Genomic DNA, 22,500 nt, shown 5'->3' with positions numbered 1-22,500 from the left:
TTCGTCCCGTGGCCGGCTCCTACCCAGAGTTGAGTGTGCTGTGGGCTTAAATGGGGAGACTGGGACCACACAGTCGAGTGTCATCCACTTCAAGGATGCGTCTTTGGGTGTGTTGCTCTAATTACCTGACCTACACTGCAAGTGTCTGTATCTCTCGGGCCTGGTTAACACCAGGATATCATTATGACAGGAAGCGTAGAGTACAGCCTTGTCACGCAGTCCCAAACCAAAATGGACCTCCATAGCAACATCGTCATCATCATCATCCTCCTCTTCCATCATCAGAGAGAGAGAGAGAGACAGAGAGAGAGAAGAGAGAGAGACAGAGAGAGAGAAGAGAGAGAGACAGAGAGAGAGAAGAGAGAGAGACAGAGAGAGAGAGAAAAGAGTTTCAAAGTCTGTGGCCTTTCATGCCCTGCTCTCATGGTGACCTCAGTTTCGATACCCCTCCACTTCTGTGCTTGGGGTGAGCCCTGTCAATGCCTTCAGTGTCTACAGATTCATGGGGGACTGTTGTCTGAGGGACGTGGTGGCGGTCTCCACTCTGGGAGGGACGCTCACTCAGTCTGGCTCCGCGACTAAGCCACTATTGTCGTTAGTAGGGGCTTAGTAGGTGGTGTCCTAAGTACTATGAATCAGAACAGGCACCACTGAACACCACCGAAGTGACTCAGCAGCAGTGCAGGGTCTCCTCTGGTGTGTGGCCTCCTAGCAACCTAACATCGATGGTTCTCTGCGGACTGCCGACGCTGGAACTGCGAAGGACGAACCCGGGTGTGGCCGTGTATGGGGGAATCTTAAATGAGCGGCGTGGGAGTAATGCCACTGAAATGGCGCAGATGATGGGGCAGCAAAAAAAAAAAAAAAAAAAAAAAAGAAAAGAAAAGAGAGAGAGGGGGGCAGAATGAAAGATAATGAAAATAGAGAAGACACTGAGAGAGAGCGGGGGGTGGAGGGTGAAATAGAGAGAATGAAGAGAAAGAGGGAGGGAGACAGAGAGAAAGAATGGAAGGGAGGGAGGGAGATTGAAAGGGGGGGGGGCAGAAAGAGAGAGAATGAAAATAGAGAAGGGGAGGGGGAGAGACACTGGGAGAGAGAGAGAGAGATGAATGGAGGGTGAAATAGAATGAAGAGGAAGAGGGAGGGAGAAGACAGAGAGGGCGAAGGGAGGGAGGGAGGTAGGAGGGAGGGAAAGAGAGAAAGACAGAGAATGAAAAGAGAGAAGGGGGGAGAGAGAGACACTGAGAGAGAGAGGGAGAGACAGGGACAGAGAGAGAGGGGAGAGAGAGAGACAGACAGACAGAGAGAGAGACAGAGAGAGGGAGAGACAGGGAGAGAGAGAGGGGGGAGAGACAGGGAGAGACAGGGAGAGAGAGAAACAGACAGACAGAGAGGGAGAGAGAGGGCGGGGGGAGAGAGACAGACAGACAGGGAGAGAGAGAGAGAGAGAGAGAGAGAGAGAGAGAGAGAAGAGGGGGGGTTTGACAGAGCAGCGCCGGGAACGTTTTTCAGGGATGTAATTTGTCTGTGAAAGAAATGAGAACTTGCGATCGACCCCTTCCCTCCAATTCAACTTTACGAGTGCACTGATGAGAAGCTGATTGCTGATTGAGAGACAGACAGAGAGAGGGGGGGCGGAGGGGGGGTGGGGGTGGGGTGGGGCAGGCGGTAGGAGGCTGAGAAAGAGAGAGAGAAAGAGAGAGAGAGAAAAAGAGATGGAGAGAAAGAAAGAGAGAAAGACAGGCAGAGAGAGGTGGGGGGGGTGAGGCAGGCGGTAGCAGGGTGAGATAGAGAAAGAGAGAGAGTAAGAGACCGAAAGAAAGAGAGAGAGAGAAAGAGACCGAAAGAGAAAGAGAGAGAAAGAGAGAGAGAAAGAGAAAGAAAGAGAGAGAAAAAAGATAAGATAAGATAAGATAAGAATAACTTTATTATCTCCAACTGGAGAAATTTGGTCAGGTGCATTATCACAACATAGACAAGTAAACAACATGGTGACCATAGCTGTAAAAGCCAACAACAGCCCCTACAAATATTACGAAGATACAAATGTAAAAAAATATCACATACATCGTTTCATACATACATCCACACACTGCAGGTAATAATTAGTATTCTTAATGTAAAAACAGAAAGAATTAAGAAACATTATTTGAATATAATTATAAACATAGCTTACTATACTACACATTGGTTATAATAGACAGATAAGATAAGAATAAAGATGAATTGCGGAAAACCACAACCAGATAATCAGCACACACCCGCACCGCACGCCCCCCCCCCCTCCCCCCTCCCCCCACCACTCACCCCACACACGCGGATAACTTGATTAAACAAGAGTAATAAACATATGTTCTCAAATAAAAGCATTTCACATATTCGCTTTTAAAAACATTGCAATTAATTATTACATCGCAATTATTAAACAGAAATATATTTAGAATATGGACGTTAGCATAGACATATTCATTGTACATTCATCCTGCATATTGCACATTATTCTTCCTACATATTGCACATTCATTATAACCAATTGTCACGTTTTAAGCTCAGTAAACACACACACACACACACACACACACACACACACACACACACACACACACACACACACCACAACTAGAACAAGGTACAGCCTATCATGCACGGACTTTCACACGTCTCACATGAGAGTGCGCGCGCACACACACACACACACACAGTTCTCAAGAATTTAAAAGGTGGATTGAACGTGGAATAAAAGTCTTCAGAGCTCTGGATTTCAACTTTAAAGTTCTGTAGCGTCGTCCTGATGGCAACAGCTCATAATACTTTGCTAAAATATGGGTGTCGTCAGTTGCTATCTGCCTGCTTTTTTTAACCACTCGACTTTCATACAGCTCTTGCATACTAGCTTGTTTCACTCCCACAATTTTACTGCATACACTCATGACATCGTTCAAAACACGCTTACTCCTCACTCCCAAACTTCCATACCAGCACATAAATGAAACTGTAAGCACGGACTCGATACAACATCGATAATAACTTTGAAGAATATTTGAATTTATACCAACATTTCTAAGCTTCTGTAAACAAAAAATTCTAGATTGACATTTCTTATGAATGGAATCAACATTTCTGTCAAAAGTCAGCTTATTGTCTAAGATGGTCCCTAAATATTTATATTCATTGACCCTCTCCACTGTTTGACCATCAATAACAAGGTCAGCTACAGGCAAGGGGTCTTTCCGAAAATCTATCAACATTTCTTTTGTTTTCAATACGTTGAGATCCAGATAGTTTTTCTCACACCAGGAACAGAACTTTTTAATTTCACTGAAATAAATAGCATCAGAGTTGGACAGATCTTCAATTGCTGAGTCATCAGAATATTTTATGACAGGAGTTTCCTCCGTGCCTCTGCAGTCATTTGTGTACAGTGTAAAAAGAACAGGGGACAGCACTGTACCTTGGGGTGCACCAGTAGAAGTAGATTTTAGAGAAGAGTGGGCAGAATGAAAGCGGACGGACTGAGTTCTATTGAGAAGAAAACTTACTATCCAAAGAGTAAGCTTCGGATCAACATCCATGCCTAGCAGTTTGAGGGCAAGGAGATGAGGTTGTATTGTGTTAAAAGCAGAAGAGAAGTCAACAAAAAGGATACGAACGAAAGATCCCGTGTTATTCAAATGAAGGAAAGCATTATGAAGGAGAGTTAGGATAGCATCGTCAGTACTTCTGTGTGCTTTATAAGCAAACTGACGAGAGTCAAGCTGCTGTTCAGTGAAAGAAAGAAGATGTCGGAGAATAATTTTTTCAAAGCATTTCATCACTACTGAAGTCAGGGCAACAGGACGGTAATCATTTAGTGCGGCTGGGTTCTTTTTCTTGGGGATAGGACAGATAGTAGATTTTTTCCAGATGCTGGGGACAGAGCAGTCCTTCAGAGACCAGTTGAAAATTTTACAGAACACGTCACACAACTGGGAAGCACATGTTTTCAGTAATTTTCCGCAGATAGAAAGAGAGAGAGAGAAAGACAGAGAGAATGAAAGGGAGAGGCAGGCCGGAGGACGGTGAGAGAGAGAAAAGAGATAAAGAGAGAGAAAAAAGAGAGAAAAAAGAGAAAGAGAGAGGGAGGGGTAGGAGGGTGAGAGAGAGAGAGAGAGTGGGGGGCGTACAGGATGAGAGAGAGGGAGGGGAGGGAGAGATAGAGATAGAAACGTCCGCTGACAACTAGTTGGTGTGGGGGCTGGGGGGGGGGGGACATCCTACTTCGTGTCTGTGGGAATGTAATTTTCTTCCCTAATCTATCATCATACCTCTACCTCATTAACTCTCTCCATACGAAAGGCGAAAGAGACGACGTTAACAGCGTTTCACCCCAGTTACCATCATCAAAATATTGCAAGCGGAAGGCTCTTATACTGAAGAGGTGAATGTTGACAAAGAATACCACAATTCTGACGACGGAAGCTAAAGGTTGGGTCATTCAGACACCCACTGGACATCCGAGGGGTCTGTGTAGAGGAGAAGAGAGGACTGGCCGTACTGAGTGAGTTAAAGAGGGAGGGGGGCAGAATGGTGAAGTCGCTCAGCTGCCATCACAGAGAGTCCGTGATAGTCTGGGTTCGAATCCCGCTCTCGCCCTTTCTCCCCAAGCTTGACTGGAAAATCAGACTGAGCGCTTAGTCATTCGGATGAGACGATAAACCGAGGTCCCGTGTGCAGCACGTACTTGGTGCACTGGAAAGAAAGAAAACAAGAGAGGCAAGGCCTTCAAGACTCACTTGTGATAAATTAAGTCCCCTAGCATTAATTACAGAGTAATTTCCCTTTTTTACTATCTGCACCAAAACGTTTGCAAAATAAATAAAAATTCCATGCTTAGGAAAAGAAGTTCCTGTTTGAACAAAAAATGATAATAATAACTCCTCTTGTTGTTGTGCCAGAATAAGAGGTCAAAGTGCAAAGTTTAGATAATACAAAAAATATAAATATAACAGTAAATACAGTTTGCATATAATTAGGCTTCTTTTTTATTTTTTTGTGCCCATCCCAGAGGTGCAATATTGTTTTAAACAAGACGACTGGAAAGAACTGAATTTTTCTTATTTTTATGCCAAATTTGGTGTCAACTGACAAAGTATTTGCAGAGAAAATGTCAATGTTAACGTTTACCACGGACACACAGACACACAGACACACGGACACACAGACACACAGACACACGGACACACAGACACACAGACACACGGACACACGGACACACACACACAAGTGAGTAAAAAAAAAAAGAGCCGGGAGTGATGTCCTCTGGCACAAATTCTGCAGAAGTCAGCCACTGTGATAGGTACACAGATATGTATGCATGCACTCAAGGCCCAGCTAACTGCGTTGGGTTATGCTGCTCGCCAGGCAACTGGTTGACAGATATGGTGTGGTGTATATGGGTTTGTCCGAACGCAGTGACGCCTCCTCCTTGAGAAACTGGGAAAAGTGAAACTGAAAGTACCTCATTAACCCTCTCCCTCCCACTCCCCTCCTTTCCTGTCTCGTAACTCACTGATCCGCTGTTCCCAAAGAGAAGTTTTAGTCAGGAAGTCTTTGAAACTTATATAATTATTATGATAAATGATATACATTTACATTGACCAAACTCACTCAGATGAGCCTCGGCAACACTCGGCGAGTAAGCAGCTTAGCAAGACAAAAACGTCCCGATCTGTGGAGAGCTTCGGGGAAAGAGGGCATCAAAAGGTGAGTTGGACAACGTACCAAAAACACCAGGACCCAGTGAATCCATCCACCACGGACACGCTGATAAAAGCCCAGTCAGCTCATTAAATCGCAAGACTCTGTGGTTTCTCGGAGCGAGAATAGACCCCCAGGACATCACGGGCACACCTCATTAGCCGCAAAAAGAACTCAAGGAAATAATTACCGCACGGGGCCGAGTGTTCAAAAAAAAAGGGGGGGGGGAGACTAATTAACCCCAGGGAAGGATTTGTTCGTGTGCGGGTAATTCATCGTTGAAAAAAAAATCTTTTTCTTTTTTCTCCTAAATGCGAAGCCGCTCCCATTGTTAGGGGGTTGCTGTCCCAGGGCGGACTCGCTGGCATGTACTGAATCCATCCACCACGGACACGCTGATAAAAGCCAGTCAGCTCATTAAATCGCAAGACTGTGATTACTCGGAGCAAGAACAGATGCCACATTGTATTGGCACAGCATTGATACAGACAAAGTTATGTAAGCGTAGAGCGGATTCACCCAGCCCAGCGAACACGTTGTACACTAAGCGACCGGAAAGTAAAACTGGTATGTGTGATAGCAGAACGGTTACAGCTGTGAACGTTTCGATCTGATGACCTTGGGCTTGATGTCTGCAGCATCTATTAATTAAAGGGTGGAGATATTTCTTAACTCCCAAGGCCAACAGTTGTACCAGCCACAGCTGTCTTTTCAACTGAGCATGTTGAATGTATAGATGCATGATCAACAAGTTTTTGTATGCACTAGAACAACGAACAACCGATTCTAATGTACAAGTGGTGGGAAATTCATGACATACGCACGCACGCACACTCGCAACCACGCACGCACACACACACGCACACTGATCGAGTTGAGTGACCACAACCGAGAGAGGTTCCTTCAAACTGAAAGACTTTTGGCTGCTGTCTCCAGGCCACCAAGGTTCATGAAAAGAGAACACTCGCCTCACAATTTCACACTGACCAGTCGACAATCCTTCTTACTCTCATGACCGTGTGTATGTATGTGTGTGCGTGCGTGTGTATGTATGTCCGTGGGTGCATGTGTTGTGTGTGCGTGCGTTCATGCGTGTGTCTGTATCTGTGGCTTTTCTTTTTCTTTTATCTTTTCTTTTTTTTTTAATTAACCAAACGTTGAGAAAAAGACAGATTTGTTTGTGACCTGCTAGCAGCAAGGGACACACAGGGGGGAGAAATGCCTGAAGTTCCTGACAGCCTGTGAAATGCACGGCTTGCTGTCACGTTCCTTCTCACATCAGGGCCAAGTCGAGGCCGGTACACTGACGAGCGGACTGGTGCTGTTCGGGAGGGGGGAGGGGGGGGGGGCGGGGGGGGGGGGGACACCGATTTAGCCACTCTAATAACTGCCTCCCTCCCCCACGCCCCCCGTACCCTCCCCCCACCCCTATTCTCCTCCTCGCTCGCCAACCCCCGCTCACCCCCAACCCCACCCCACCCCACCCCAACCCCCGACACACCGCCCCAAGAAAGGCTGCACGGTTCAGTCATCGTGTCTTGTCTTGTAACGAAGGGGAGAGGGTGAGGGGGGATAAGGGGGGTGGGTGGTGGGGGAGTAGAGCGTCTACTGGTCTGGAAGGCAATTTGGCGGATCTGTACCATCAGCCTTCTTCTGTCAGGGTTGCTTTTTTTTTTTTTTCCACAGCGGTTTCACCAGGAGTGGCTGTTTCCTGAAGTCATTACTCCATCACTTGTCCTCTCCGCTGGCCTTTAAAAAAAAAAAAAAAAAAAAGAAAGAAAAGAAGAAGAGGACAAGAGCAAGTTGCTGCGCCTCGGGTGACATAACACCACCCCCTTCCCTCCCCCCCCCCCCCACACACTCTCTGTCTGTCTCTCTCAACCCCCATCCACCCACCAACCGCCCCCCCACCCCCACCCCCCCGCCCCCCCTCGTTCCTCCCTCCCACATTCCCGACTGTTTCTGCTTTATATGCGAATTCGTTTCTTCCACAGTCTCTACAGGGATAATGTTCCTGGTTGTTTTGGCGGGTAATGTGGAAGTATTACTGTCCACATTTTTTTCTTAATTTCTTGGGGAATATCAATCAATAAATGAAAATGATTCTTTGTCAATTTCTAGAAAAATGGTTTCATTTTCCCTTGATGAATGTGTGGGGTGTATATGTTCCAAAACGAAAACGAAATCCCCCGTACGCGCGCGCGCGTGCGCGCACGTGCGTGTGTGTGTGTGCGCGTGATTGAAATCTGACTGAATGGCACAGGAAACAAATGATGAGCGCTCAATGGCCGCCGTCAGTCGGCTCTACCCAGGTTTGGCAGCCTGTGGTGCAAATAAAATGACTCTGTGTGTTCGTAAAGCAATAATTGCCTTTCCTTGGTCAGTGACCAGACCAGACTCAGATTCTCTCCCTTCCCGGGCGGACGCGTTACCTCCAGGCCACCACTCGGCAACGGCCAGGACAGGGACGGGATGCAGGATGAGCGATAAATTGGGTTAGCCCAGCCAGGGTCCTTCACACCGCCTGCCAACACGACCTCTCCCAGCAGATCAAGTTACATGCAGTGAATGAGTCCAGGGAACTTCCTGGCTGCGCTGATAATAATGCATCTAGATCTCTCAGTACTTGGGGGTGCCAGTCTGTTAATGAAGCGAAGCGAATCTGGACATTGATAATGCATCTAGATCTCTCAGTACTTGGAGGGTGCCATTCTGTTACTGAAGCGAAGCGAATCTGGACATTCCAGCACAAAGGAAAGAAATGCCCCGATGCCATGAGGTAGGTGGTAAACACTCGTGGGTAGGCCCCAGGTTGTATGAGGTGGTCTGAGGACACGCTAAGTTTGATCAGTGTTAAGAATGTTCCTCGGACGAACCCGGGTGTGGCCGTGTACGGGGGAATCTAAATGAGCGGCGTGGGAGTAATGCCAATGAAACGGTGCAGACGATGGGGCAGCCAAAAGAAAAAAAATGTTCCTTGGTCTGCGCTTATCCCATAATTTGATCAGTGTTCAAATCCCATAATTATAGTCGAGTCAAGGAGGGAGGTGGCAGAATGGTTAAGACGCTTGTCTGTCAGTACAGTGTCCGTGAGGGTCTGGATAGATTCGAACCCCAGTCTCGCCCTTTCTCCTCCTTCCAAGTTTAACTAGAACAAGAGAGGCAAGGCCTTCAAGACTCACTTGTGATACACTTAAAAAAAAATTTTTTAATCCAAGCTTTTTATGTATTGAGTATGATTTCAAAATGTAATGTTTAAGATGAGAAAGATCAGTTTAAAGCAAATTAAGTCCCCTAGCATTAATTACAGAGTAATTTCCCTTTTTTTTTTACTATCTGCACCAAAACGTTTGCAAAATAAATAAAACTTCCATGCTTAGCAAAAGAAGTTCCTGTTTGAACAAAAAATGATAATAATGACTGCTCTTGTTGTTGGGTCAGAATATCAGATCAAAGTGCCAAGTTTAGAGAATACAAAAAATATAACAGTAAATGCAGTTTGCATATAATTAGGCTTCTTTTTTTTCTTTCTTTTTTTTGTGCCCATCCCAGAGGTGCAATATTGTTTTAAACAAGATGACTGGAAAGAACTGAATTTTTCCTATTTTTATGCCTAATTTGGTGTCAACTGACAAAGTATTTGCAGAGAAAATGTCAATGTTAAAGTTTACCACACACACACACACACACACACACACAACCGAACACCAGGTTAAAACATAGTCTCACTCTGTGCACACAAGTGAGTCAAAAATCAAGCTGAGCGTCGGGTCATTCGGATGAGACGATAAAACCGAGGTCCCGTGTGCAGCACTTGGCGCACTGAAAAAGAATCCATTGTCAACAAAGGTGTTGCCCTCTGGTGCAGGGCTGTAGAAGAAATCCTCTCTGATAGGTATCCACACAGACAGACATACATGCACTAAGATCTGACCAAGCGCGTTGGGTTATCCTGCTGATCAGGCATCTGCCTAGCGGATGAGGTGTAGCGTATATGGATTTTGTCCGAACGCCTTTTTGACGCCTCCTTGAGAAAGTTCAAACTGAAACTGGGTCAGTCCTTAATGTTAAGCAAACTTGATACTGCTAAGACAGCTCATGCAACCCAGAGCAGATCAGAGACGTCAAATCAAATCAAATCAGATCAGAAGTAGTTGAATAATCAACATGGAAATTCATTTGTACCATTTCAGGCTCGTTAGAAAGAGTTTCAGTTCCGCTCTCAAGGAGGTGTGATCAGAGCGTGCGAACAGATCCATACGCGCTACGCCACATCTGCTTAAAAAAAAATTTTTAAAGGTGCAGATGCCTCACCTTCGCATAACCCAGCGCGCTGATAGGTCTTGATAACCTATTGTAGGGGAAATAAAGATGTGAACAGATAGACAGATAAATGAATAAATAAATACATACATGAATAAATAGATAAATAGACAAATAATATGGATAGTTTGAAAAAGATGAAAATAGCCAATAATAACGCTGATTACAGGATTACTGGATCTTTAACGTGCGTATTTGATCTTCTCCTTGCGAATACACACATAGGGGTTCAGGCACAAGCCGGTCTGCACATAGGCTGACCTGGGAGATCGGAAAAATCTCCATTTACGTACCAGGCGCCGTTACCGAGATTCGAACACGGGACCCTTAGATTGAAAGTCCAACGCTTTAACCACTCGGCTATTGCGCCCCTTGAACAAAAACCAGAGTTCCATGCCTTACCCTGAGATAAAAAAAAAAAAAAACGAACAAGAATCACTCACGCACACATCAGTGACGTCAGAAGCAGCCATGGAGGATCAATGCCCGCCAAGCGTGGAACGGAAGTGAGCTGGCCGGAAATGACGTATGATGACTGAATTATGGGCCCTTTCACATTTAGTCGACCTGGGCCATGTACCCAGCACAATACCTGTCTCCCCCAGAGAGAGAGAGAGAGAGGAGTGATAAGAAACTCTAGGGAGAGCTGGACAGTACAAGGTCTTCAGAGAAGAAGGCCCCCCCATGCCCCCACCACCCTCCCCCCACCCCTCAGTCAAGTGTTTCGGCCCTTAACTCTTTGCACTCTAAGGGGGCCGGGCCGCACCCAGGTCATGACTCCTGGATGCCCTTATATTGGCGCTTTTCTTGTCCAACCTGGTCCTCAGCAGGTTCGAACCCGCGCCTCCAAGACACACAGAGAGAGAGGGGAGAGAGAGAGAGAGAGAAATACTGTGGGGCATGATTAGGATGGTGAGGCGATGTGAATCCGATAGAATGAAAGTTCTGTGTGTGTGTGTGTGTGTGTGTGTGTGTGTGTGTGTGTGTGTGTGTGAGAGGCAAGGGGGGGAGGGAGGGAGGGGGAAAATGGAACAAACAGAAGAAAAGTTACACAAGATGAGGGCAGCAGCAGCTATACATGACTGAAATATGAAAAGCGCTCGCTCGTTCTGTCTCCCTACATTCACAACGATCTATTGAACTGATTGTGTCAAAGCACTTCAGGGAGACAGACGCTACAGTAAACTCATAGACCCTTTCACATTCAGCTAGTCTGCAGTATGATAGTCAGCCGTGTTCGACAATAACCATCAGAACAGCAGAGGAGGTAACAGCTGTCCCGACTATCTGGGCTTGAATTTTATTGCAGTGGAGAGTATCTTGCCCAAGTTACATCCCCACTCTCTCGACCAAGAGAGTTTTAGGACAGTCGGCGTTGGGGATGGTTCCCAAATGCCAACTAGCCCCCAAGGCTGCAGCACTAAGAGCCAGTGCAGTTTTGCCTCCTAGTGAGAGAGTCATAGTCCTTCACAAAAGACTGAACCGTAAATGATTTCCCATGGCAATGGAGAAACCATTAAATGATACAGCTCTCACTTTGCTGTTGGCCCAACGTGTAACTGCAGTACTTTCCCCCCCTTTGAATAAAGTGCCCGACAGAACAAAGTGGCTCCCTTATCAGACTTCGATTCTTCTTCTTCTTCTTCTGCGTTCGTGGGCTGCAACTCCCACGTTCACTCGTATGTACACGAGTGGGCTTTTACGTGTATGACCGTTTTTACTCCGCCGTGTAGGCAGCCATATTCCATTTTCGGGAGTGTGCATGCTGGGCATGTTCTTGTTTCCATAACCCACCGAATGCTGACATGGATTACAGGATCTTTAACGTGCGTATTTGATCTTCTGCTTGCGTATACACACGAAGGGGGTTCAGCCACTAGCAGGTCCCTGCACATATGTTGACCTGGGAGATCGGAAAAATCTCCACCCTTTACCCACCAGGCGCCGTCACCGAGATTCGAACCCGGGACCCTCAGACTGAAAGTCCAACGCTTTAACCACTCGGCTGTTGCGCCCGTCGGACTTCGATTCGATTCAAGACACAGTCCAGAATCGTCTCGGTTCATGTTAAAAGATTTGTCACAATCAGTATTAGTAGTAGTAGTAGTAGCAGTGGTAGTAGTAGTAGTAGTAGCAGTAGTAGTACACTGTCCGTTATGACCTTTTCCCCTCCCCTCACCCCGCAATATGTTTACACGTACAGTATGGGTCTGAATTATAAAATGCTTGTCATATATATATTATATTATATTATATTATATTATATTATATTATATTATATTATATTATATTATATTCGTTTAAGTCTATGCGTCGAATGTGTAAAGAAGAAATATCACAAAAAACGTTGTTGATGTTTTCGTGCCCGATAAAGGGGGAAAGAGGGACAAAAAGACTACAATAAAGATACAGACAGACAGACAGACAGACGTACATATAGATAGAGACAGAGACAGACATGTGTTCGTGTTTGCAAACACGAATGTTTTATTTAAAGGTTTCACCTTCTCACCTGTCAGAGAGAAAAGGAAGTCTAGAGAGAGACCACGCACACACACATACATACACGCACGCACACACACACGCGCGCGCAACTCTCTCGGGAATGTATGTGTTCATTGATTGTATTCAGTAACTTCATGAATGCGAACTCCATGTGTATGGCCCAAAGGCCATTTTGACGTTGACTTGACACACACAACTATCTCTCTCCCCCCCCCCCCCCATCTCTCTCTCTCTCTCTCTCTCTCTCTCTCTCTCTCTCTATATATATATATATATATATATATATATATATATATATAGTGTGTGTGTGTGTGTGTGTGTGTGTGTGTGTGTCTGTGTGTGTGTTGACGGTGCTTCCTCGCAAGCACAAGCACACAAACATACTGTGATGCACACATGCCCATTCTAACAGTGACATCAGAAAGCTACCACACGTAGATTCTCATAGTTTCCAAGCGCATCATATGCCTGTGTCCTTTGTTGTGGAAGCAGATCTCGGAAAACATTTTTTTTTTAAATACAAAGAAATGAAGACAATGCTAAGAAACATGAAGGGAAAAAATAGAACCCACCTCATTCCTCATGGAAGCGGACAGATGAACAGAGATGTTTGACTTCACATCGGCAAGGGAAGTAACCGAAAGTGGCAAACACTTATGGGAGATAAACCGTTACTATGGATGATATAATTAAGGCCCTGTTTTATCACTTCGGTATGATCCCCTCCCCCCCCCCCTTTCCCCCACTCCCTCCCCCATCCCTCCACTAGACATTGAGTGCTGGTCTTTTGTCCAACATTTGTCATATTGCGAGTGTGATGGACTTGGCTGTTGGTTGAGACATTGTGAAGGGTGAGTGACGTGACGAGCCTGTGGATGCACAATTTATTTTTTCAATTGGAAGAATAAAGATGTATTGTATTGTGCTGTATTGTATTGTACTGTATTGTATTGTATTGTATTGTACTGTATTGTATTGTATTGTGCTGTATTGTATTGTATTGTATTGTATTGTATTGTGCTGTATTGTATTGTATTGTATTGATGTCGCTGGGATGAGATGGCATACCGTGGTCCCGTGTGTAGCATGCACTGTAGCGCACGTAAAAGAACATACGGCAACAAGGGAGTTGTGCCTGACTGATAAAATTGTGCAGAAAAAAAGTCCACTATGATAGTAAAGCAAAAACATATGAGGACAGGTTAAAAAAAAAGTTTTTTAATATATTAAAAAAAGGGGAGGAGGGGGGCGTGTGGGGGGGAGGGGGCCGTGGGAGGGGGGGGGGGGCACTGCACTATGACGACGCGCTATCCCACGAGATGAGCAGAACGAATTTTGATGCAGAGAAATGTTTTGTTATCATAAGTGATAAATACAACACAATACAGTACATTGCAATACAATACAGGACTATACAATACAGCACAACACTTTATAAAACAGTACAATATGATACAATACGAACACAACACAACTGCAATACTCTACAATCACAACATAATACGCTACAATACAACACAATACAATGGATTTCAATACAATACACTGGTCAATACATTATTTCCCTTTTAAGTACACTGTCGGGCAAAGGGGGAGGGCGAGGGGCGGAGGGGGGGGGAGAGTCCGATGGGTCCAACAGATGAAAGGAAACGGAAAAGATGGGAGAGATATATAGAGATATATATATACAGAAACACACACACACACACACACACACACAGCAACACACACACACACACACACACACACACACACACACACACACACACACACACACACACACACATAGAGTTACTATGTTTTACAAGAAAAACAACCGAATGATTTATTCAGAAGCTTTTGATCTCTCCTCTCCACTCTGCTGAGAGACAAAGGGAAAGCCCCCAGAACCTTTGGTGTCCTCTGAGAGACAAAGGGAAAGCCCCCAGAACCTTTGGTGTCCTCTTAGAGACAAAGGGAAAGCCTCCAGAACCTTTGGTGTCCTCTTAGAGACAAAGGGAAAGCCCCCAGAACCTTTGGTGTCCTCTTAGAGACAAAGGGAAAGCCCCCAGAACCTTTGGTGTCCTCTTAGAGACAAAGGGAAAGCCTCCAGAACCTTTGGTGTCCTCTTAGAGACAAAGGGAAAGCCCCCAGAACCTTTGGTGTCCTCTGAGAGACAAAGGGAAAGCCCCCAGAACCTTTGGTGTCCTCTGAGAGACAAAGGGAAAGCCCCCAGAACCTTTGGTGTCCCCTGAGAGACAAAGGGAAAGCCTCAGAACCTTTGGTGTCCTCTTAGAGACAAAGGGAAAGCCCCCAGAACCTTTGGTGTCCTCTGAGAGACAAAGGGAAAGCCCCCAGAACCTTTGGTGTCCCCTGAGAGACTAAAAGGACAGGAAGCTTTGGGCAGTAGACAGCACAGAGCTGTGTCTCAGGCACAGCACTTTTCAGCGTCATAAAGTCCCGGTCCATCTGAGTCAGATCATACTGTCGTTGAGCAAAAGACCCTCCCTCAATGGGACTGGATATAATCCCCAAAGGTAAAAAAAATGCCTCGGATGTGGGCAAACTGATCCATTCTGGGTTGGTGTGTGTGTGTGTGTTCAGAGCATGCCGTAAAGAAGCTTTCTGCTCATCCGTTTTACTGTTAATAAAACATTCACTCGTGTCAAGCGTATTATGATCGGTTTCCAGGGTGAGTAGATTTTTCGGGGGTGGGGGGGCAATCTTCTTATGTCCAGAAGCTTTGTTGTAACTTATGATTTCCTGCCGCACACGTGTTCGTAAAACAGCACACAGAAACGCACGCATGCCAAAGCAAATGCAACCACCCACGAGCGTTCTCTCGCCTAACTCCGAGAAACACCACACGTTGAAAACACATGGAAGAAAAAATAGCTCCAAAACCTCCAGAAAGTGACGATAGTTTATTCAATAAGACCATGGCCCCATTTGAAAGATTGAATCTTGCCGTGTTTGTTTACAAATCACCCAGTAAGTGGGTGTATTGTCTTGTACTGTATTGTATTGCATTGTATTGTCAATTTGTATTGTGTTGTATTTATTTACAAATCACTCCAGTAAGTGGATGTATTGTCTTGTACTGTATTGTATTGCATTGTATTGTAAATTTGTATTGTGTTGTATCACTCTGCCCCTTCTCTGTATGAAATTCGGGTTGGTATTCCCAGGAAGAGCGCCTTGCTACAGCTCAGCGACTTTTTTTTTCTTCCCCTTTTTTTGAAAAAGAAACACTTTTTTTTCTCTCCAGAATTGTGCCGGCAACAGCCCTTTTGTTGCCCGTGGGTTCTTTTACGTTGCGGCAAGAACGTGACACACTGTTCTGCACTGCGCTGCTCTACCATATGCTATTTACCACCACCGCCACCCCATCAAACCCTCCCCTCCCCACCCCAACCCCCCACTCTCCTGCCCACCCACATGCTCTTGCTCCCCCCCCCACCTACCCCCCCACCTTCCCCCGTGTATCCTACATTCAGTTGAAAGGGAAAGGTACGGCTGAGCAGGGTATACGGCACAGGCCAGCTAAATGTTAAAGGCCCATAATTCTCCCATTAAATGCAACGTTTTATCTCCCTTGAGCGCTTTGGCGCTATCGATCGTACTTCGCTGCTCGTGACGTCACAAGTCTGTCTTTACATCCGCTGTTTTTGGGGTTGGTTTTTTTTGTGTGTGTATGTTTTTTTGGTTTTGGGTTGTTGTTTTTGTTTTGGGGGATTGGGGGGGGGGGGGGTTAGGGGGGTATCTATGGTCTCTTGGTGTCTTTTTTTTCTGCGGGGGTTTTCTGAGAGAGATTCTATGAAACAATGTTTTGCTTTGACCAAGAGAGGATACTGAATGTGAAGTGCCTTGGACAAAACAAAATGTGACAGTTTTGCGGAGTGGTGTCCTTGGTAACGCGTCCATTTTGGAAGCCAGAGAATCTGAGCGCACGGGTTCGAAACCTACGCTCGCCAGGACTTTCTGCCCCTTTCCACAAGACCCTGAATGGTCGTCTGGTCTCTGAGTTATCAGGATGAGAATCCGATAAACCGAGGTCCTATGCATTGCATGAACTTTTATATGTGAGGGTTTTTAAAAACGTACGGCGGAAGAAGAGGATAGGACGCCGCCTGCCCTATGCCAAACCTATGATGACTCATCACCACCCCGGTTGCCTGTAAAAGGACTCGACTTTTCATTAACCCTTTTCCACTTAGCATTCAAAACTCTCTGAGCACTTTGAACCCTTTTCACTTAGCATTCACAACCATCTGAGCAATGACCTGTAATTACAAGAAAATGATGACTAACTTAGTTAATTTAAACACTCGTCCACAATAACATGGTGATGGGTCATAAACCCATGTTTTTTGTTTGTTTTTTTGTTGGTGGTGTTTTGGTTTTCTTTTCAAAGCTGGATGTTGTTTACGTTATAGAGGCACGATTTCTGGTGATGGGGCACAGTAGGGGATGGTTTGGCATAATAGGTGGCCATTATTTTTCAGCTCAGCAGGAGCCGAATAATTACCAGTTGACGATGGTGGGTGGGTGGATCGGAATATCAATGAGGTGGAAGGGGAGTGGGGTAGATGTTATTGGGTTTGGGCGTGTGTGTGTGTGTGTGTGTGTGTGTGTGTGTGTGTTGTTGTTGTTGTTGTTGTTGTTGTTGTTTTTCTGTCCTAAATTGGGTTGATGGTCGAACAAATAGCCTTTTGTTTTGTTATTAAACTCAACGGTGTTCCGTTCATTTTCTCTGTCTCTCTGTTTTTGTCTCTGTCTGTCTGTCTGTCTGTCTGTCTCTCTGTGTGTGTGTGTGTGTGTGTGTGTGTGTGTGTGTGTGTGTGTGTGTGTGTGTGTCTCTGTCTGTCTCTCTCTGTCTGTCTCTCTCTCTCTCTCTGTCTGTCTGTGTGTGTGTGTGTGTGTGTGTCTGTCTGTCTGTCTGTCTGTCTGTCTGTCTGTCTGTCTCTGTCTGTCTCTCTATGTCTGTCTCTCTCTCTCTCTGTCTCTCTCTCTGTCTCTCTCTCTCTCTCTCTCTCTCTCTCTCTCTCTTTCATTCTTTCTTTTTGGCCCGCTTGGTGTGTGTGTGTGTGTGTGTGTGTGAGAGAGAGAGAGAGAGAGAGAGAGAGAACACGCAGAAGCTGGCATTCTATCTCCAAGCGCAAGTGCTTGCAGAAGCAGCAACCTTGTCAGAACGAGAAGACCGTTCTGGTTTCTTTCTGTTTTGGAGAGGTCACGGTAAGGAGGAAGTGGGGGCGGGGGATAGGGCGGGGGGGGTGTTAGGGGGGGGGGGGGTTACACGTTTCACAAACAGCATCGTATGAATTTCATAATGGCTTGTTCTTTGCTTATTTTCTCAGTAACTGCCATAAATCACAGTTGTCGTTTCAAGCTATGGCACACTACTACACCTCAACAAGATCGCGTTTTTGTCTGTCCTGTTTCTGTCCAGTGGAAACTGCAGGAAAACTGGAGAAATGCAGAACGGATCGTTTACTGGTAATCCCTCACAATTCAATGCAGAACGCCACAAGACCAGATATGAGATTTTCCCCGTAAATTTACGGAAATCAGTATATATGAGAACCCCGGGGGGTCGATTCTGAGATTCGTGTAAATCCGTTGAGAAAATCAAGGGGTATGATTATGCATGTGTGATAGGTTCGTTTTCAGTTGATCGGACTAGAGCGTCGATCTGTATTCCCAAACGGTTTGGATTCTTACTTGATTCAAAATGCGGCGAGAGAAGCCGTTTCAACTGACGCCATACTTTCCTGCACGTTGCATGCATGGGTCTGTATCAGGATTAAATGTAAACCAAACGGAAAAAAGCTCTTCACACCGTATTCTCCGTTTATAGACCCTGTTGTAATGAGGTTTTGAGCAGAGAATGACATGACAGAGTGCTTTATTCGGACACATGTTTCCAAACAGTGTCGGTTCACTGAAGTCTTGTCCACAGTTGTCAAAATGCCGACCACTCCGTGGCATGTGTTTCGACCACAGTGAAAAACAAAGGGCACACACGTTTCAAGTTTCAAGTTTTAATTATCCTTTCACTCCTATTGGAGTATGGAGGATTACTGCAAAATAATGTTTTCATGCCCAGAACAAACATTTCCAAATACACAACAATGTCACATAAAAGCTGAGAAAACACAAATGTCTTTTAACTCCAAAAGTGTTGTTAGGCAACATTTGCAAATTTGATCATCTTACTTACAGCTAAAATGACTTTTTTTTCTTTTCTTTTTTCTTTTTTTCCTTTTTTTTTTCTTTTTTTTCTTTTTCTTTTTTTTTTTTTTTGCCTCCATTGATCATATTGCAAAAATTAAAAACCGATTTTGGAGACAAAAATTTTTAGGAACATATCTATATCGTAACTGATCATAATTGGGACATTCCATTATAAAAATGAAACCCATCCCCAATCACAGACATGTTACAAACCTTACAAAGTCGTTACTCGCGTGGTATGCCTTTGTGTCTCCCTGTTTCTATTTCCAGCTTATGATTACTACTTCGAAATCTGAAGAAGCTGATAACATAATTATCAGGCATTTGACATATATTTTTCTATGCCAAATCCACTTTTGAAATTTCGATAAAGCAAACATTTACTACTCGCCTCAAGAGCATGTCTCCATAGATTTTGCAAACTGTCTCTCAAAGCAATGTTGACATTCTTGCAGAAAGATTCCCTCTCTAAGAAGAATTAAGCATCCCAAACACAGTCATACCCTGTTTCTATTAAAATTTGTTTGATACAACTCATCCATTTTGAAGAATAAATACCATTTCGATATAAATCAAGTAATATCAAATATATTTTCCCATAATATTTTTCTGTGTTTGATATCACTAAGCTGGTCCAAAATCGAAATAATCTCATTTTCACACACACACACACACACACACACACACACAGGGAGAGACATAAAGGGAGTGAGGGAGAGTCAGAAGGTGGACTCTGCACGTGATTCTCGTTTATTTCGATATGAGTTGGGGCCAATTTATTTTTTGCTTGAGAAAGAGAGAAAGGGTGGAGGGGGAGAGACGGTGAACTCAACACGTGATTTTCTTTTAAGTCAATATGAGCAGGGACCATTGCACACACACACACATACACACATACACACCTGTTGTTCAGTGTGTGTGTGTGTGTGTGTGTGTGTGTCCATGGCCAACTTTAACAGTCATTTTTGTCTGGAATTAATTCGTCTGCCAATACAAAGTTTGGAATAAACATAGTGGAAAAACTCATCTTTACAGTCATACCAATAATCGGCAAGTAAGCCTTCCGGATTTAAGCTGCATTTCCCAATCATGAACGGTTTATTTCGTTGACAAGGCTCCGGATCCAGAATGGATTATATTGAGCTTTTCCTCGGTGGCCTGAACGTTTGTTGGGGTTGGAGGACGGTACTACATCGCATTTCTTTGTTCGCAATTCAAAGAAAAGAAGACAAACAAAAGCCTGTATTTAGAACTGGGAGAAAAGCCCAGTGTGGTGGTGTGAGCCCAAGAGGTCATTTGCATGAATAGGTATAGGGTGTTCAGAACTTATTCAAACGTTTGTTTGGTTTGGAAGACGGTCTTACTTGGCATTTCTTTGTTCACAGATGAAAGACAAGAAGAAGAAGAAGAAAAGCCCGCTGTGGCTTAGTGGGCACAATGGTCTTTCGCATGAAGAGGTGTCGGGTGTTCAAACCTTATTCAGCTTTGGCTCGTCCATGACAGACGCTGATTTCCCACAGCGGAAGCTAGTCGCTTGGCACTGTTTGCAGTCTACCGTTCCTAAGAATCGATGATGGTAAAAGAGCGAGTTGGATGGAATTCTGCACCTTATGTGTTGTTCCTTGGAAGTGTGTTTGACAAGGTAATGCCCGCGAATTGAGAAAGAAAGCCATGCGAGTTGGCGTGAGAAGCCCAACATCTGTTTAGCTTTGGGGTCATTGGATCGTACGCGCGCGTACACACAGACACACAGGCACACACACACACACACACACACACACACACACACACACACACACACACACACACCACCACCACCACCACCACCACCACCACCACCACCACCACCAACAACAACAACAACAACAACAACAACAACAACAACAACAACAACAACAACAACAACAACAACTGCAACAACAAGCAACAACAAACAAACAAACAAACACGCTATCGATCAGAGAGGTCATGCGGTGTCCTGGTTTACCCTTTTAGCAGTTCCGCTTTCTTCAGTTTCGATTCAGATCACCTCCATGATGACTGTCTTTTTTTTTTCACCAATCGCTGAAAACCCGTCATTTCCACAACAGCGACAAAACTCCGGGTTCCCTGATAGTTAATTCACTCCTATTATCTAAAATGGTGCCGTTTATTACAAGATCACAAATCAGACAGGATTTCAAAGGGAGGTGATGAGAAAAGAAAGCCATTTCTCACAAAGAACATATAAAATGCTTGTCTTCAGAAAGAGATATTCAAGTCTACTTGCTTGTTGGCGTCTGAAGACCAGGAAAGTGTTTGATCAGAAGACGCAAAAAGCAGGTGGCAAAAAGGACGACAAGATATAGGGTGAGAAAAGAAAAGTGACCAGAACAAAAAACACGCAGATTGATGGAAGAGGGGTGGATGGAGGAGAGGGGGCCGTGGGGGGCGGTGGGGGGGCAGGGGGGGGGGGTTAGCAAGTCTCAGGAAAAGATAACAAGAGTCTCAAGTTCAGTTTCTCAAGGGGGCGTCACTGCGTTCGGACAATTCCATATACGCAACACCTCACCTGCTAGGCATTATGCCTAACAGCAGGATAACCCAACGCGCTGTTCAGGGGCTTGTGAGTGCATGCATATATATTTGTGTACCTATCAGAGTGGATTTCACACACACACACACACACACACACACACACACACACACACACACACACACACACACACACATCCCCCCCCCCCACTCCCCAACCCCAACCCCCGCCCCGCCGTCTTTTTCCATGCTCGTGTCACCAGGTTGGTTTTGCTAACATATACACACAGTCTTCTTTTTCTTTTTTTTTTGTTCGATTCGCCTACGTGTCGGCACTGGGTTTGGCAACAGACGATGTCACGATCACAGTTCCTGATTGCTCTCTGTACTGTTTTTCTGTTGTGGTATATTTATATGTGTGTCCTCTGTCTTCTTCTTTTTGAAGACCTTGTTTCGTGATATCCCTCCGTGGACGCTGATGGACTTCTTGAAAGAAGTGAACATTTTTAATCAGATTTTAAGGTTTTAAACTATGGAGGTTTTTAAACTTTGAGTGGAATGTTTGAAGTGGTGACTCGTTTTAATTGTTTGTTTTTTACCCTTGTAGTAGTTATTAACGCGGCGATAGCCTTGAGATGGCCTTAGTGGTCGGCGAGGCTCTAAGCACCATAATTTCATTTCATTTCATTTGTCTTCCTCTTCTTCTTCTTCTGCGTTCGTGGGCTGCGACTCCCACGTTCACTCGTATGTACACGAGTGGGCTTTTACGTGTATGACGGTTTTTACCCCGCCATGTAGGCAGCCATACTCCGTTTTCGGGGGTGTGCATGCTGGGTATGTTCTTGTTTCCATAACCCACCGAACGCTGACATGGATTACAGGATCTTTAACGTGCGTATTTGATCTTCTGTTTGCGCATACACACCAAGGGGGTTCAGGCACTAGCAGGTCTGCACAAAATGTTGACCTGGGAGATCGTAAAAATCTCCACCCTTTACCCACCAGGCGCCGTCACCGAGCTTCGAAGCCGGGACCCTCAGATTGAAAGTCCAGCGCTTTAACCACTCGGCTATTGCGCCCGTCGTGTCCTCTGTCTGATCCAAGTGCCCCTGAGGGGCTTGGGGTTTGGGGGGGGGAATAATGTTTCACTGTTTCACTAGTCACTGGAAATTTTTTTTATTTTTTTTCAGTTTCAACTTCTGAAACATA

General features: G+C 45.0%; 2 protein-coding genes across 2 annotated transcripts in view; both read left to right on the top strand.

Moving 5' to 3' along the window:
- Nucleotides 1-14,798, top strand: part of LOC143300774 (uncharacterized) — a 27,845-nt gene extending 13,047 nt beyond the window's left edge. Inside the window, exon 2 of the mRNA XM_076614702.1 lies at nt 14,595-14,798. Within this exon, the coding sequence (XP_076470817.1) occupies nt 14,595-14,798 (204 nt within the window). The remainder of the gene's footprint in view (nt 1-14,594) is intronic.
- The window catches only part of LOC143300501 (calbindin-32-like), a 367,317-nt gene that overhangs the window by 260,511 nt on the left and 84,306 nt on the right, over nt 1-22,500 (top strand). The gene's annotated exons all lie outside the window — the stretch shown is intronic.

Source organism: Babylonia areolata, chromosome 26 (assembly GCF_041734735.1).
Source record: "Babylonia areolata isolate BAREFJ2019XMU chromosome 26, ASM4173473v1, whole genome shotgun sequence".
NCBI lineage: Eukaryota > Metazoa > Mollusca > Gastropoda > Neogastropoda > Buccinidae > Babylonia > Babylonia areolata.
The sequence above is the reverse complement of the archived record's forward strand: the minus strand, read 5'-3'. Positions and strand labels throughout refer to the sequence as shown.